Below are 18,624 nucleotides of genomic sequence, written 5' to 3'. Positions count from 1 at the left end.
ACCTTTCTGATAATATAAGCATATTCCTCTAAAGATGGTCTGGCTGAAAAGCAGGAACAACAGAGTCCATGATGTTAAAGGCAAGCATAAAACAGGTCTCATGAATTTAGGCCAGTACCTGTCATCATAATCCACACTGCTCCAGCTTTAGTGAAAGACTGAAGCAATATGGACTGTCTGATAGTACAGCATCATCTTGTCTACTGGAAGGCATTTGTGTGTGCTCAGTCTTGCTTCATTAATGATAAGTTTTTCCTTTTAAGCTCCTCTTCAGTGTCTTTTATTCCTTGTGAGCAGTGGCCTGAGTGAGGAACTAGCAAAAATGTTCTAAGATCAGCTGTTGGCATTTTGGATCTTGGAGCCTAAAGTTAGAAAATAATGGGTTCAAACTGAACTTGGCAACAGCTTCTTTGTGTCTTTGGTGGGTGAAATGTCACATCAACGTCTGTCTGTAGTATCTGGCACAGCTCATCATCAAATACTGATGTCCTGCCAGAAATTGACTTCTCAGTCAGCAGGGATCTGTTGAAATTCTTCACTTCTTAAAAGGGGCCTGTAAAGAAGATGGGGAGAAGCTTTTTAGCAGGGCCTGTTGAAATAGGACAAGGGCTGATGGTTTTAAACTAAAAGAGGGAGATGCAGACTGGATGTGGGGAAAAAATTCTTTACAGTGTAGTAAAACCCTGGCACAGGTTGCCCAGAGAGGTGGTGGGTGCCCCATCCCTGGAGACATTCCAGGCCAGGCTGGATATGGTTCTGGGCAACCTGATCTAGTTGAAGATATCCCTGCTCATTGCAGGGGTGTTGAACGAGAGGAGCTTTCAGGGTCCCTTCCAACCCAAACTATTCTGTGAACTGACTCTCAGTCAGAACTTCTGGTACAGCTTTACCCGCCTTTCTACAGAAGGATTCCATTGGCTTCTGACTGTGCTGTTCCTTGGGACCTTTTGTGTTCCAGGCCTTATAGAATAACAGCGTTAATCCATCTCTGCATGCCTAATTCAGAGTTCCACCTGGATTTGAAGCCTGTTTCTAATATGATATGATAGGCTGTCATTGGGCTTCTAAAGGGGGAAAAAATGCAGGTGTCTCTGAGGCTGGCAAGTCTGACTCCATACCCAACTTGTGTTGGTATTGCAGATCTGCTGTTTCTGAGTGTAAGGGCATTTAGAAGTTAGTCACAGCCTGTGAAAAACTGAGTTGAATTGATTTGTCACATTAGCTTTTTTTGCATATTGCTTGAGGTATGGTAGAATGAGTGTAAAACCATCACAAATGTAATCATTAAACCATGATGAAGCTAAAGAGAAAATTAGCTCTAAACATGCAAATGAAGCAATAGCTACTAGTTTGACACCCAGGAAAAAGAGCTTTTGGCTGCTTAAGTCTTTTGAAATAGATGATTTTTTGGAGTAGCTTACCAAAACCCTTTTTTTGGGGAATGGACAGTCTCAGACTGGGCACAGAGTATGACTTGGGGAGGGGAAGGCAGCTATTTCAATGGACTTCTTGGGAAGCTTCTGGAGCTGCTTCTTACTGAGGTGCTGTGGGGTGAGTTTGGGTGTTCAGGTGGGGTAAAGTGAATGGCTCTTAACTTGAGAAGGGCTGGAGGGTAGAGGTGGAAGAGAAAGGATCAAATACTGGATGAGTTTCCAGTGGTGGTGGGAAAGCCCCAAGCTGTCTGCTGGAGCAGTAGCCTTCTATGAGATTTCTTTTTTATCTCCTCCTTCCTGTCCATCTCGCTTCCAAAATACACTGAGTGTATGTCCAGGGCTAGAGAATATTGCATAACATAGAATGGTTTGGGCTGGAAAGGACCTTAAAGCTCATCCAGTCCCAACCCCCTGCCACGGGCAGGGACACCTTCCACTAGAGCAGGTTGCTCCAAGCCCCTGTGTCCAACCTGGCCTTGAACACTGCCAGGGCTGGGGCAGCCACAGCTTCTCTGGGCACCCTGTGCCAGCGCCTCACCTCTGCAACTCAGAAATTTCTGTGCCCTGTCCTGCTCTCCTTCCTAGTTTTCATCAACAGTTCCATCCATTATGTCCTCTTTTTGCTATGAAACAGTAGTGATTGCCAGCAAAATAGGTAGAAGCAATGAGGTGATGATGCTAGGGGTCCCCAAAGCAGTTCTGCTCAAGAAGAGAGTATTTGCTGTTGTACCCCATGCATATACCTTCCAGAATGCAGCCAAGCAGCACATGCTGTATCCCACCTGAGAAAGGGGTCCAGAAGAGAGCAAAGTGTTTTCTTCTTGATTGACTGAGCACATTAAAACCAGTTCTGTGTTACTATCAACACTCGAAAGAAACTCTTATTTAGAGCCTTACCTAACACGATCTAGTCCTTCTATGCCAAGAATGTTAATAAAGAATCACTGGAAATCCTTAATTTCTTTTCCTGAGTTTTGAGTTGTTTTTCTGTTCACTACTAGTCAATCCTCTGAAATTAACAAGCTTTTTGGAATCTGATTTTTATCTCTCCATGGAATCTTGTGAGGTTAAATCACACTTTAATGAGAGGTTTTTCCTCACTGTTGTAGGTCAGCCTTTGTTTTGAGGCTGGCTTTGTAGGCACCATAGAGAAAGTGGGAGAGGAGGAAGAGGGAGGGAATGTTGAAAGAAAATCCATAAAATACAGTATAAAGCAGTTAAAAAATAAACTCTAGATGTTGTCTTGTGTTGCACGAGCTGAAAACTCTGCAAGAATTACTGGTCCTAAGCTAACTGGAATGTATTACTGTAGATATATTTTCTTTTTGGCTTCTCTCCCTTCCCAGTTTTCTCATACCCTCTCTCTGGCATGCGTGCAAATTATAGAACATGTTGAGTTTATTTTCTACCCTTTTAAGAATAACAAATTCTGAGTATTTGCAAGAAACCATGTAATGTGCTCAAAGCAAATATCCCTGATTTGCAGCTTTGAGCAGCTTCAAGTCCCCCAAGCTGTACAGTGTCCATTGCCTGCTTTAAACAACCCCATGTTTTGCAATAGAAAATTCCTTTAAAAAACAGTGTGTTCCTTAAACTGTATATTTTTGACATGGGGTTATGTGCCTGAACACTATCTTCGTGTGAAAGACTTGCAACTGGTATTTACTAAGGTCAAAAAATACTAGTTTTCTGTTTGGAAACTCACTGCTTTGCTCTGTTTTCCTAATTTTCGGCATTATTTGGAAAGCTTATCTGTTCCTGCTGATTTGAAGTGAACTTTTGCACCAGGACTTCACTGTTGGCCTCCAGCTGTCAGTAGGAAATTGGTGGGTGTGAGAGATTAACGATACCCTCCACATAATCTGGAGTACTTGTGTTATTACAGGGATGCAATCGCAACGCCACATCTATACTTGGTCAGCTTGTGGTGTCAAGCTGCTGTAGAGCAGAGAAAACCCCCCCTCTTCATTTTGACCTCTTTCTTTTCAAGGGAAACCTGTGATTTGTGTGTGTGATTTAATTCTGCAGGTTATAAAGTGCTGTGTTTTACAGTGTATGGGGGGGGAAGCTGGGAGGAGGAATTCTTCCTGTTTTTGCAGACCACAAATCCTGTCTGGGGAGCCATTACAAACTATTATGTTGGCTTCTTAGTTTGTGTTCAGAAATCCCAGCCAGAGTTAACTCTTTCTTTTGGTTTTTAAAGGACAAAGATACTCAAATGTTACTGTAACAAGTCAGTATAGCATGTTATGTGCTCTTTACCTTTCTTTTTGTATTCTACCCCCTATATACTTCTGAATCCACTGATTCCTTTGTAAGTCATTTTATTAGTGATTTCTTAGATTTGTAGAGAATCCTGAAAGGATTATGAGTTAAAATAAGGTGATAACTGCCAGAACCTGCAGCAGACTCAGTGAACAGAGGTATTTATATAAAATCCAAACTTGAATTTGTAGGAAACTTAGAAAAATGTGTTTTTTCATGAATTCAATGTCTTAAAGCCACGTGTAGTTCAGATTGTGGCATACAGGTCACAACAAAAGGTAAACTTGACTTGTTTCATTCTGGTACAAGTCAGGCTTGGTGGTTTCACACCACTAATATTGTTTGGCACAGCAGAGAGTAGGAACATGACGTTTTGGATGGGGGCTGAAGTTAGAAAGCTTTATAGAAAAACTAAAACTATTCTTGTCTTAGCAGTGAGTTGGATATCTATTTTTGTGGGGTTTTGCCCCCCATATTTTTAGATTTACTCCATAAATGGAGAAACATAACCCATTGGTGAAGCTGTTAGATCTAAGAAGTGTTGTCTTACTTGCATGCATGAAGATTTTTAACATAGAATCACAGAATGGTTTGGCTTGGAAAGGACCTTAAGATCATCCAGTTCCAACCCCCTGCCATGGGCAGGGACACCTCACACTAGACCATGTCACCCAAGGCTCTGTCCAGCCTGGCCTTGAACACTGCCAGGGATGGGGCATTTGCCACGTCTCTGGGCACCCTGTGCCAGCGCCTCAGCACCCTCACAGTAAGGAACTTCTTCCTTATATCTAACCTGAACTTCCTCTGTTTAAGTTTAAACCCATCACCCCTTGTCCTGTCGCTCCAGTCCCTGATGAAGAGTCCCTCTCCAGCATCCTTGTAGCCCCCTTCAGACACTGGAAGCTGCTCTGAGGTCTCCACGCAGCTTCTCTTCTCCAGGCTGAACAGCCCCAACTTCCTCAGCCTGTCTTCACATCTTCAACACGCTGCTTTATCCGTCTTCAGGCTCCTCCGAGCCATCTCTACCACTAGCAGCTGTTGCACGGTGGGTTACAAGAGCTGTAGCAGGGTATGGGGCCTGGGTGTGTGTCTTGCCTCTGGCTCACTGCTCCAGCTCACACCTAGGGCTGTTCTCACTGAACGACGTGCCTGTTGAGTCCATTTCTGTGAATTTTGTACACAGTGGTATTCATCTTGCTGTAGTTATTTCCTGTTATTTGTGACTTGGTCACTTCCCCTTTAGTTTTGAGCAAGAAACAAAATGTGATCGTAAAAGCCACAAGACTGGTAAAAAAAAGAATGCAGTTGGAGTAGTTCAAATATGCTTAATTAATTGCAGTGAATGTTTAGGTTTCAGGATGTCTACTCGGAAGGGTTTGTGGCTTAAGTGAAACAAGGCAATAGAGAAAACAATGCTTTCAACTTCATACTGCCAAAAAAAGCACTTGATGAGAAAACCACAGGAACTGGAGTTCTGTGTTCAACGTATCAGATGGACAGGGCAAGGCACAACATGGGAAGGAATGAAATATTCCAAAGGAGGAATGAATATTGAGAGAGAGAAATAGCTTAAAAATAAGTGCCTACCAATCTTCTGTTGCTGTTTAGAGAAAGAGAAGGTATTTGCTGCCTGTTGGAGATCTTTTTTGAGTGCTGCTGTGGTTGTAATAATTAATTGATGGTAAAATTGCCATGAGCATAAAGGTAGAATCATAGAATGGTTTGGGTTGGAAAGGACCTTATGATCGTTTAGTTCCAATCCCCTGCCACGGGCAGGGATACCTCACACTAGACCATGTTACCCAAGGCTCTGTCCAACCTGGCCTTGAGCACTGCCAGGGATGGAGCATTCACCACTCTGTTCAAAGGATTCATCCTGCTGTCAGGCAAGTTAGGGTTTTTTGTTGCCTTTTTTTTTAGCTTAGCAACAGCTCTATATTTAAGGAAACCCATAAATATATTGAAGGAAAACCATAAATAAAGAGAACTGGCAGTGAGTTCCGTAGGGAAAAACATCTTGATTGCATTTTAAAAATGGGTGTTTGGTATGATTTGCTGTTGGATGGAGCAAAAGCTCATGCTAGTTGTGAAAGTGAACTTATTTGAATTTTATAACGTGTCAAGCTAAGCAGGAAAACCTTTAGGAAACTGTTCTACAAACAATATGTTGGCATGCAGGTTTGGGCAGTTGTCATTGCTTCTGTTGGCACGAGTAGGATTTTTAACTCGTGTAAGGCGGTTTGGGCTTTGGCCTCAGTCAAACTGAAGTTTTCCAAAACTTACAGGACTGGCATGAACCTTGCTCACAGGCAGATGCATTCACAGTCTGACAGTGGCACTTAGTGATTTCTTTGACTTAAAAATCACAGGATGGTTTGGGTTGGAAGGGGCCTTAAAGCTCCTCCAGTTCCAATCCCCTGCCACTAGAGCAGGTTGCTCCAAGCCCCTGTGTCCAACCTGGCCTTGAACACTGCCAGGGATGGGGCAACCACAGCTTCTCTGGGCAAAATACTATTGATTAAACAAAGAATATGAATTTTTAAATATTTTTTTCTGTATTTTAATTCTAAATCTTTGAAGATGAGTTCTGAAAAAGTGGGACAGTTTCAGTAAAGAGCTGTGAGCGATTAAAATCTTAGGGGACAGTGTGGAAAAACTGAAGGAGCTGTTTTGGTTTAAGAAGTAGTATTGGGTTTAAGAAGCAATAAAGGGTGGCTGCTTTGGTTTCTGTAGCGTTGCAGTGGAGGTAAAGGTGTAACCAGCTTCAGAGGCCAGGCAGGTTCTTGTCTAAAGTAGGGCGCAATGTGCAAGGGTAGGCAGCCTTAGAATAACCTGTCACAGGTTGTGGGGACTTCAGTGGACGTGCTTGAAGACAAATTTAATCTTTTTAAAGAAGTGGTTAATTCATTAAAGAAGAGTTTGTGGTTTATATTAGTTAGGAAGCCAGGTTATTTATCACTTTGGATAGTATAATCTGTGGAAAAAACCCCGTATGTATGATAAGTTGAACTTGCTTTTCACATTCTTTTTCAATAGAATGGTAGAACTGTTCAGATGAGCCTTGGGAGGTCATCTGGTGCAGTTTCCTGCTCAGAGCAGGGCTAATGCTGTGTTCAGACCAGCTTCCTTAGGGATTTGGCCACTCAGCTTTGCAAACCTCTGAGGACAGAGGTCTCACAGCCCCTCAGTGTCCCTGTTCCAGTGCTTGGCTGTCTTAATGGAGGAAAAATGCTGTTTCCTCAGGTCAAATCCAAACCTCCTGGCTGTGCTCATGGTCCTCCCCGCCGGGTGGTCAATACCTGTGTTGTATTGGGGACAAAGCAAGGGTGCAGCACTCTGGTGTAGCGAGTGCCGAGTAAAGGGGATTAATCATTTCCCTTGACCTCCTACCTACACTTCTGGTACTAAAGCCCAGTGCACTGTTGGGCTTCCTTGCTATTTTTATCCTATAGCTTTTGATATTTTTAGCAGTTATTTTAGACTCTTTCCTCTGGGCAGTACAATCACAAAAATATGTGGCTCTCTGTTGAGATTTATAGGCCATAGTTGAAGAGCTGTTGCTGTTACAGTTTGGTCTGAACGTTACTAAGTTGTCTGAAAAGCGTATTTTATCAAGTGAAACTTTTCTTTGCAGAGGGTATAAATGAACAAGAGAGTTATCTGTTCAACATCTTTGTTGGTGATAAGGACAGTGGGACTGATGCACCCTCAAAGTTTGCTGATGACACCAAGCTTGTGGTTCGGTTGATACGCTGGAGGGAAGGGATGGGATCCACAGGGACCTGGACATGCCTGTGAGGTGGGCCCATGAGAACCTCATGAAGTTCAACAAGGCCAAGTGCAAGGTCCTGTTCCTGGGTCAGGGCAATCCCAAACACAGGCTGGGCAGAGCGTGGATTGAGAGCAGCCCTGAGGAGAAGGACTTGGGGGTGTTGGCTGGCGAGAAGCTGAAATGAAGGGGTGAATTGGGAAAAAAAAGGAGAAACAAAATGAGAAGTATCCTGAACACTACTGCTCTTGGTGCTTGGATTAAAGGGTAATTAAATTGTGATTGCTTTTGTGCAATCCCCCTTTTCAGGTGAAAGATACCAGTCTTGTTAAGCCTTCTTCAGAATGTCGCTGGTGTAACTACCTGCTGATGTTGGTGCTCCTGAGATTAACATTCAACACTGGGGCATAGACTTCGGGAGTGAAATGTTAGCCACATATTAGCATCTTTGAACCTCCCCAAAACAGGTGGTCAGACATGGCTGACTAATTATTTTTGCTGTTTAATTATTTTCTGCTCTTGTAATACCAGTTCCCAATTACATTCTTCTCTTATTTCGCAGCTGCAGTGTTAATACAGTCCTTGAGTTGTACCACAGACCCTTTGCTTGGCCTATTTCCATCTTTCTGCCCTGGTTTCCATCAGTTGTCATTGCTACAAAATAGTGCAAGGTTTTCTGAACTTCCACCCACTTTTAGGAGTTGAGTTCAGGGTTGGGTTAAACACCACATTGCATTTGCACAGGGCATGGGACTCTTGGTTTGGAAAACAGTCACAGAATGAATGTGGAGGAAGAAACCTCTGCTCGCAGTTAGCCCGGGCCTCGAACAGCAGCAGATGGAGCTGTGCTTGCTGCAGGCGCTCTCAGATGATGTAACCTGCTGTATTTTCAGCTCAGGAAGTGACTTCCGTGCATGAATTCGTTGTCTGCACGTTTTTCCTCCTCCTGAGCACCGACTTCTCGGCATCGCTCTCGCTGCAGCTGCACTGCAGCCGCTGATTTCTTTCCTTCCTCTGCTCTAGTCTCTTTTCCTTTCTTTGTCTTTGGGGTTGGCGGGTTGCATTTTACGCTTGGCCAAAAGGGACCACGATAGAAGATAAAACTTATTTAGATCACATTCTTAGGTTTTTAGTACTTAAAAGTAAAATACATTTCAGTGGGAGGCTGGAAGACCCTGTGTGCCCCCCCCTTGCCTGCCTGACATAGACACTGCAGGAAAGAATCCACTGAGTAACTTATGTGCACATACAATAGTCAGACTGTTCTGTGCACACTGTATATAATACAATTGTGAATGCACAGACTATACTCTTAAAGCTGCCTCTGAAATCAGGACAGTCGCTCAGTAGCTGGTGGTTGCTTCTCACAGGTCAGTGTGTTACTAGAGGATGTTCCTGAAGTTCTGACATTCTCAAGATTACTCAAAGTGTATTTTGGTACCAGGTTAGCTTGCATGGGTAAATGTAAGTGTGTTTCCAAATAGCTGAGTGTTTGGGTACTTAACCTCAACTTTTAATACTGTTACAGGGGTAAAAAAAAGAAGTAATCCAAGAAAGATGAAATATCTGATGTTTTTCCCTATGAGAACTAATTAAAGTAAAATTTATAGTACTCAGAGCTGTCTTGGCTGCCAGTTTGGTAGTCAGGAGGGATGGCGCTCCAATAGTGTTTTGTCACTTGAGCTAATCAACTGAAAGACAAGGTCCCTGTTTGTGGGTGAGGTGCTGGCACAGGGTGCCCAGAGAAGCTGTGGCTGCCCATCCCTGGCAGTGTTCAAGGCCAGGTTGGACACAGGGGCTTGGAGCAACGTGCTCTAGTGGAAGGTGTCCCTGCCCGTGGCAGGGGGTTGGAACGGGATGAGCTTTAAGGTCCCTTCCAACCCAAACCAGTCTGGGATTCTGTGAATTCGTCTATTATATGAGGTGAATTTTCACCCTTTCCTGGTCAGAAACATCATATAGTATTTTGACACTTTATTGCACATTGTATAGGTTGCTTTGCTTAAATGATTACAGACCTTATTCCCTGTCCGTTGTCTTTTTGTTTCTTATGTGCCTCATCCTCAGTAGATCTTCAGATTCAGGCTTTTTCTTTTCACATGCTTCCATGCTAAAGTCTTGTTTCTGATTCCTGGCACAGAGTGGGACTAGGTGGAGAAGGTATAAAACCCCTAGATTTGTAATTCTGCTTTTTAAAGAAAAGAAAACAACCAACAGACTGATTTTGCCAGTTAAAGTTCTAACCTTAAGCCAAATTTGAATCTTCCCCATGAGTAGAGAGCAACTTGTGGAACTCAGGGCAGTGCCTCATTGCTTCCCACAAATCCAACATGATGTGGAAGCACAAAGCTTTGAAGCGGAATGTATCCCTGTACCTTAGATATCTGCTATGAAAAACCTGGGTCTGGAAATATAACTTGGCAATGTTATATATAAAGGTGTTTATAACCTGAACATGGGGGTCAGAAAGTAAACTTCAGATGGAGAAAGCCTGGGAGCTATAGAATAGGAATTTCTCTTTCCTGCTACCTGTCGTGTTGTTTTCCTTGCTCCTTCAACTGAAGTGCTAGCAAGATATGTTCTGTTAACATACTGTTCTCTTAAGCACTCTATGAATGCTTGAAAACTTCAAATGTCAGGACAAAGTGGGACATACAAGCCTGCCTTGGACCTTCTGTTACTCACGTGGCAGCAATATAAAAATGATATGAGGACAAATGAATTCAGCTTATAAACTCAGTTCCATATTGAGAAGCTTTAGTGGTTCAACATGTAGTGCCTTTCATGTTATTTTCAAGTTTTGTGTGTAACAGCTTGGGGGGACAGTGATAGAAATCCCAAATACTCCAAGTCTGACCATAAACTCCAGCAGTTAAGAGCACCAGTCCCATGAGAAATACTGGAACTTGAGTTTTCCAACCTTTGCTGGGGCACCTGGAGTTCCATAGCACTGATCACAAGCCAGAAGCTTACACACTGCGTTTTACTGTAAGTTCACAATTATGCTTGGGCTTTGGCCACACTGTGCTTATGTTACCGTACGTGCTGTGTAGTTCAAGGTGCCTTGCCCCTTCATGCTGGCTTCAGGGCTCTTGTGTACGAGCAGGTTGCTATATATAACTTGGTTCATGTAATTCCTCACCACTTTGGCTACTGTGCTTATCAAGATGCTATTTTTGGTTTCATACTTAGTTTTCTGTAGGGTGGTAATGATTCATCCTCCATCAATCATCTGCTTTTTAAACTCTCTTCTGTAATAAAACATTCAGAATGCTTAAAGTGTTTCTCTTTATTGTGCAAACAGTTTAATTCATGCACTAATTTTCTCACTTCTATTTGTAGGAGAGGTCTCCTCACAATCTACATGGCCAATCAAGTAAGTAGTCCTTTATTTCAAGACTAACAATATATAAGATCCATTGAAAATGTGTCTCGTTTCAAACTGATGCTGAGATTCATTCCATTTATAATCATTCCAGGATTTTTCTTTTTCTTTTCAGATTTATTTCTTATTAGGTAACTAAAATGATCTTAAGAGCAAGTTGTGACTGTGGGACTTTCGGCTATTGTGCATGCAAATGTTTTTACCACATGGTTGTATCAATTCAGATTGTGTCATATTCCTTACAATCTCATTCAAATAAGTATCAGTAGTAAATTTAGCTAAATGCTGCTTTATGCATTGACTTCTTCTAAGTATATACTACTTCTGTTACTTGATCATACTCCTTTAGGAATGATTTTATTATGCAAAAAGAGTTATCTTAAGTTGTTGTATGGTTTTTATTGCATAAAGAGTCACAGAATCTACAGAAAACTGAAGAGTGTTCTGGACTACTGGGACAATTTGCTGTGGCCTCAGGAGAACTGGGCAAGAGCAGAACTCTTTGATGAAAAGATCAATGACTAGAAGAGATGAGACAAAGGAAATGTCGTAGTATTGATTAGGGTGATAAAATTGATACCTTCTCTTCCATCCCTGTACAGTCATTGTTCATGGCTGTTGTAATTCTGAAGATTTGGGGGGGGAGCATTTGCTTTTGGCAGGAGATGACATTAGGTGTTTGCTGGCAGGTAAATACCCTGGAAACTCTCTTACATGCATTTGCCAAATGGGTTACACAGTTCTCTCTCAAATTCTGGTGTTAATTTCTTTGAGGCAGAAATTGTTTCCTGGGTTATTCTGTATTGATAGATTGCCTCTCATTACAGAGAGACTCCTGAGTGGAGCTTACAGGCTCCAAAAGGGAAGAAGTTAATTTTTACTGTCAGCGTTATTGTTGTCAAGTACCATTTGAACGTTTGTGGCTGTTTGACTTGGATGGCTCGTACCCCGTCCTTGAGGGTTCCTTTTCTTTATAAAGTTGTTTTACTTAATTTCAAAAAATGACAAATCATTTGCTTGAAATTGAGTAAATGAGATGTTCAGACTCCCAGTAACTCATGGGAACAAGGTTTGATTTCTATGGGAAATCTGAAGCTTGAAAATCCAAGAATCCCAGACTGGTTTGGGTTGGAAGGGACCTTAAAGCTCATCCAGTTCCAACCCCTTGCCATGGGCAGGGACACCTTCCACTAGAGCAGGTTGCTCCAAGCCCCTGTGTCCAACCTGGCCTTGAACACTGCCAGGGATGGGGCAGCCACAGCTTCTCTGGGCACCCTGTGCCAGCGCCTCAGCACCCTCATAATGAAGAATTTCTTATTAATAAAAGTTTGAAGTTTCCCTTGAATTCAGAAGAGCAACTCTGTGTTCAGGAAACAGGTTGTAAGGATGGCGATAATCAGTTGGAGATGCCATCATTCATTTCAGGTGGACTTCTCAAGAGAGGGGTGAACCTTAGGCTGGATGATCCTTGGAGGTCCCTTTCAACCTGGCATTCTATGTTATGATCTGAGAAATAAGTGCACTGAAATATCAGCACCTCTGAGTACCCCAATTCCGAGAACACTGTCATTGCATTCACATCCCTTAAGCCATGATGCCACACAGTTCACGTGATGTTGGGTGGTGTTATGTGGGATACAGTTACATTTGATGGACACCATTTGATGCAATGGATAGTCTTCTCTTCAGCAGAATGGCTTATTGTAGTCACAGATCTTTGTGGTGAACTCAGGGTTTGCTTTGTAAACTGCCCTTGGTCACGAGATATCTACCTTGTTAGCAAGCTCTGTAATCATGGCAAATGTTTCCCTATTTGTGTAGCTTGTCTTTGGCTTAGAACTTCATATGCTTTGATAAGATTCACATGTAAATTTACTAAGCCTTTAAACCATTTATTTCTGTCATCGTTACATTGTGGCATGCCCTGTTCTGAGAGCTGGCAAATGAGAATCATTAGGTTGTGAAATTACACTGCGTTTCTTGTGTTGTGTAAAACTCATGTCAGGACCTATTAAGATACTCATCGAGCTAAATGTATTCCTTTGGTTTGCTTTATGTTTTGTTAAACCATGTTTTGTGGTCTGAGCAATAATAATTGAGGCTTTTTGTGTGACCCTTCGTGCGTGCCTTTGCCCAGTTACAGACAGGAGGTGATTGTAATTAGGTTTATTGGCTGTTACAAGGAATTAGCATGAATGCTGCTGCAGTGAATCTTTAAGGCTGTTAAACCAGAAAGTTGTATTTCTCTTGTCCTCTTGGCATTGTGTGACAATTCATCCTCGGAGCTGAATTTACTTAATGGGAAGGGGGAAGGTGTGTTAAAGTCTTCATGCATGGCTGCTGTTCCTCAGTTCAGGGTGAAAGGCAGCGGGTCTGAGGACCCAGAAAGGTGATATTTTGTTTGTTCTCTAATCTGAAGCTATTGGAAATATGTGAATAAGTGTCCTGGCTAATTTTAAGTTGGTGGTTACAGATCTATGTGAACTTGAGCTCCCCAGTTATGTTTCTTTACTGCTTACACAATAAAATGACAGGTTAAAAATGAGCTGTTTGGGCTGTATATGCTCTATGGAAATACTGAATAAAAATGCTCTCTTAGGCTAACTTTCTGCTAAATTGAAGGTGTACAACAATGCATTCAGGGCTTGGGTTTTCTTACCTTTTGAAGATATGACTAGAAATAAGAACAGGAGTGAAGGATAGTTTGAAGTGTAGTTTTAACTTTGATATGCAGAGTCCAAAATCAACTTCTGAGCTTCTCACTGGAAGTCAAAGTTTTTTTTAGATGGAAATTAATATGCTTGAGCCTTAACATGGTTGAACATGTGGGTTTGGGAGTGTTTAACTAGTTACAGTGGGAGACCTGATGCTTCCGGAACAGCCCGGAACAGAGCAGCAGTGTGGTCATTGCTATGGGCCGCACAGAAGCACGGAGCCTTTCAAGTTCTATTTTGGATTGCATATGTTAAAGTCAAGACATTTCTAGCATGGTAAGAGATGCATTAGTAGTGAACATAGACGATGATCCTTCGTGGATAATGTGAGATCAAAAGGAACCCCAAGATTCCAACAAAAGGTGGAAAGTGAAACGTAATCTCCTCAGTTATTTTTGTCTGGAAAAGTAGATGCTATCCATGACTGTCCATGAGTAAGACTTATATCTCTTACGTTTCCAAACAGTTAAGGCATACTTGACTGGGAACAGCTCAACAATTAAGTTGTTGCTTTTAAGTTGAAGAAACAGTGTCTTTGGATTAGGGTGAGTTTTTTTGTGTTGCCTTCAATATGCAAGATAGGAAGAGATGAATCTAGATTAGGACCAATTTGATATAAAACTTGAGAAGCAAAAGTTTAGGAGAATTGCTACATTGGCATTGAAATGCAACACCAAAGAGGCAGTTATCCTGGCATGTGCTGAGTTACAAAATGCTTGTTTTTCCTTTATCAGAAAAACATGGAAGTTTCTTTACATGCAATGTTTGAAATTTAAACTCTGCATCACTATCTCAAAGGCTTGCTTTGTTTTGTGCTATGGCTTACAATGTATGGTATATTTATGAAACTGGAAACGTTAACAAATAGCTCTTGAGGGTCACCGATTAAATGATATATGCTCAAGCATTAAGATAAGGCAGTTGGATGCAAAAGGCAGAGCGATGCTGTTGAGAGCTGGTTCTTGAGTATGATGGGAGGAAGAGGTATAGGAATAATGCCTACAAGAAATCTGGAGAGTGACTTTTTACAAGGGTGAAAGGATATAGGGATAGGACAAGGGGGAATGGCTTGAAACTGAAAGAGTGGAGATTTACATTAGATATTAGGTAGAAGTTCTTCCCTGTGAGGGTGCTGAGGCGCTGGCACAGGGTGCCCAGAGAAGCTGTGGCTGCCCCATCCCTGGCAGTGTTCAAGGCCAGGTTGGACACAGGGGCTTGGAGCAACCTGCTCTAGTGGAAGGTGTCCCTGCCCATGGCAGGGGGTTGGAACTCGTGACCTTTAAGGTCCTTTCCAACCCAAACCATTAGGTGAATCTGGCCAGCCATAGGAGGGGAGCATCAGGGAGTGGAAAGGTATAGATTTGAAAAACAAGACAAAAAAGATTGAAGGAGGAGGAGGCTGAGAAGTACGATCTGAAGATGAGAAATGAGAATTTGCTGTGGCAAGAGATATAAAGGGGCTGGAGCTGGGCTGATGTAGTGGAAATTGGTTTGTGGGAGTGTTCCAGGCATAACAAGTGGAAGAAAGATGTGAAAATGTAGAGTCTATTCTAGTTAAAGTAGCGAGCAGATGAAAAGATGGGTTTGTGGGCAAAGGAAAGGATGAATTTCGTTGCCTTTATTATGAAGTGAAATTAAACAAGATCCCGGAAGGACAGGCAGAGAGAGGGGATTATTGGAGTCCTGGATATGGGAGTTGGAGAAATGGTGTCAGCAATTGCACCTGGATAAAGTTTACACAGAAATATGGAGATTGTGTTTAATGTAGCATCGTGCTGATGTTAGGTCATCAGTGTGTCTGCCATTTATGAAGTACTGTGTATAAGTACTTCTGTACAGAGGCAAAGATACTGTTATAATGTAAGGAATACACAGCCATGCTTGTCATCAGGAAAGCAAAGTAGGGGAGGAAGGGTGCATCTTCCTAGAGCAGTGCAATGAGGTGATCGTACATTGAAGACCAATGACGAAGAAGAGGAATGCTGAGAGGACAGTCAGGAGTGTAAGAAGAGTGCAGTATGGGGAGACCTTCAGCATGTTGTACATCCAGTTGTTGGGAAACCTCTGGGAGCTGCTGTGTTCACTCTAACAGACCGCTCATGAAGTTGAGAGCCTGCTCCCCTCATTGCTGTTCCTTTCAGAGCTCCTTCCCTTCCCTACATCTGCTATTTCAGAAATACTTCTGTCGTTTGCATTTCAAATCTAGTTAAGAAATAAAGCTGCTAAGAAACACTGTTCACATTAAACAAATATTGAACTGAACAGATTGATCAAAGGCATTCCAGTGGTGATGCTCTGCTTCTGTATATGATAGAGAACACGTAATACAGCTGAGCACGAGGTTTCTTGCAGTTTTAAAGTAGTTTAAGCAGTTTCACACTTGAATTGTTTTTCAGTTGCATAAATAGATGAAATCTGGGTTCATTTTGGCTCTATCTTTGTTTACTCCAACCAGTCAATGTGAGGGCTGCGTGTAAGTTGTGCTCTTAAAGCTTGAAATATTTGGTCTAGGAGCATGCAAAAATGCTGAAGCAGAGACTTCAAAAGAAATCCCCCGGGATCTAATGGAGAAATGAGTGCCCAGTGTTCTTCAGTCAGCTTTAACTCCAGATACTCGTATGGGATTTTACGGGATGGAAGTCCAAATGAGGCAAAATATCACTAAATCTTCATGCTTTGCAGTAGTTTGAAGAAATGAAAGCCATTAGCCTAATTTAAGATATATGGCACACACAAGCAGTGAAGCTTGACAGAGATATGGCACAATATAAAACAGGATTCAGATGTTTGAGGCCGAGGGCCCTCCAGTGTCACTTTTCCACATAGACTAAATTTGTTATTGTTTCATCCTTTGAGGGGGTGATATGTGGAAGGGTGAAAGAAAGAGGAGTGAGAGTTGTGATGGCAAGAGAAAAAGCAACAACAAAAATCCACTTCTAAGCTGTGCTTTCTGCTGATCCTGTTGTTCTGTGTTTTTGCTGAAGGCAAACTGGGGTAGTGTAAAGGAGCAAGCAATGCCCTGACTCTGAGCATTCCTGAGTGGTTTTCTCACCAGCTTATCAAAGTCATTCTGTACAAAATTGCCGATGTGTCTGAGTTGTTACGGATGTTTCAAGGAATACCTTGTGCCAGTTGCAATTACGTGAGGGAGGATTCTATGAATAATACAGGTTGAAGGTTTTCTTGTTGTTTGGGTTTTGTGTTTTCTTGAGTAATGTGCTGTTGGACTTTAAAGTCACGTTTTTCATTTGTGTAACTTGCGGCTCTGAGGCATTACTGCTGGTGCTGTTCCGTGCTAGGAAACACTGTGTGCCAGCTCAGAAATAGGCTCCAAAGAAAGTGAGTTCATGATTGTTACTTCGTCAATGATAATTCTGTGAAATAATAAGAGATTCAACATATCCCATGTGTTTTGGCAAACCGTCATCATAGAATCCCAGACTGGTTTGGGTTGGAAGGGACCTTAAAGCTCATCCAGTTCCAACCCCCTGCCAGGGGCAGGGACACCTTCCACTAGAGCAGGTTGCTCCAAGCCCCTGTGTCCAACCTGGCCTTGAACACTGCCAGGGATGGGGCAGCCACAGCTTTTCTGGGCACCCTGTGCCAGCGCCTCAGCACCCTCATAATGAAGAACTTCTTCCTAATATCTAATCCAAATCTACCTTCTGACAACTTCAAGCCATCCCCACTTGTCCTGTCATACATGTCCTTGTAGTTCCTTCTTGCTGGCCAAAAAACCCCCTAAGTACCAGGCAAGCTCTGTTGTTAGAATAGTAAATTGTCCTACTTTCTCAGTTTTGTACTGTTAGAGTAGCACAAGTACTTTGATACTTGGTTTAGATTGGATATTAGGACAGATTTGTTCCCCCAAAGGGTTGTCAAACCCTGGAACAGGCTGCCCAAGGAAGTGGTGGAGTTACCATCCCTGGAGGTGTAGATGTGGCACTTCGGGACGTGGGTTAGTGGTGGACTTGGCAGTGTTAGGTTAGTGGTTGGACTGGATCTTAAAGGCCTTTTCCAACCTAAACGATTCTATGTTTCTATGATATTCTGCTTCTGACTTTCTAGTTAACTTAGAGGTGGTGGTGGGGTGGAATCCCATTTAAAAGCTCACAGAGAACCTCTTGGATTTTCCTCGGTGAAAACCACACTGAGCTCTAACTCAGGGTTGTAAAGTAATTCCTGCCTTGTTGCCCTGTGTTGGGACGTGTTCTGAAGCGATGTACTCATCTCCCTAGGAAGCATCTCTCATTGCTGTGTGGGTAAGGGAAGAGCATAAAGGCCAGAACTTGGTACTGACCAGAAGTCTCACGTGCTCACTGAGGGCAGAGCTTCTGCTGCCACATGGGCAAACCGCCTCAGGTGACGACTTGACGCTGGCTGTGGTTGATCGTTTTTGAACTTCTGTCACAAGTTAAGCCTTTAATTTTAGTGCTATCAAGAAACAAGTCTTCTCTGCTATCAATTTAGGCATTGATACCAACTCACCAGTGTTTTCCCTGAGGCTACTGTTCTAATACAACACATCTCAAGCTGGAAAGTCAGCTGAGAGTCCTGAATCCCCACCTCTAATAGAGGCATTTTTGCTACTATTTTGGACCACGGTGTAACCTGGAGTTTTGTATAGGGTTGGTTGCTTCTATCGTGTCCTTTGCTTCTATGGGATGTTCCTTGAGTTGTCCTGCCTTGTGTTGCAGGATGGTATTTTTCTGCTATTTGTCATCTGGATTTAGGAGGAGGGCCCCTTCTGTAGCTTCTGCTTCTTCATTGCCTGGCTTTTAGTGGAATAACGGGGTGGAACACAAAGAGCTCACATCATTTCTGTTTCATAGAAGGCATGCTCAGCTGGAGCTCACCTGACATTTATTCTATGGCCTTCACATCATTTACTCTATTGCACGGTTTAAAGCCAGGCAGAGTCAGCCCCTTGTTCTCCGAATGACCCTTGGGGTATGGCTGGTGTCACAGCATGGACAATCAGGCATCACAAATGCACTTTTTGGCAGTGACAGAGGGCTTGAATATCACCTGGTTTGTGAAACTCAGCAGAGAGAACCA

At 42.6% G+C, this 18,624-nt stretch overlaps 1 protein-coding gene across 2 annotated transcripts in view; it reads left to right on the top strand.

The window, feature by feature from the left end:
* The window catches only part of TMEM135 (transmembrane protein 135), a 164,266-nt gene that overhangs the window by 27,466 nt on the left and 118,176 nt on the right, over positions 1 to 18,624 (top strand). For both annotated transcript variants that reach the window (XM_030476721.1, XM_030476722.1), the window contains exon 4: positions 10,810 to 10,843. In XM_030476721.1, coding sequence (XP_030332581.1) covers positions 10,810 to 10,843 — 34 coding nt within the window. The remainder of the gene's footprint in view (positions 1 to 10,809; positions 10,844 to 18,624) is intronic.

This window comes from Strigops habroptila, chromosome 2, assembly GCF_004027225.2.
Source record: "Strigops habroptila isolate Jane chromosome 2, bStrHab1.2.pri, whole genome shotgun sequence".
Lineage (NCBI taxonomy): Eukaryota > Metazoa > Chordata > Aves > Psittaciformes > Psittacidae > Strigops > Strigops habroptila.
The sequence above is the reverse complement of the archived record's forward strand: the minus strand, read 5'-3'. Positions and strand labels throughout refer to the sequence as shown.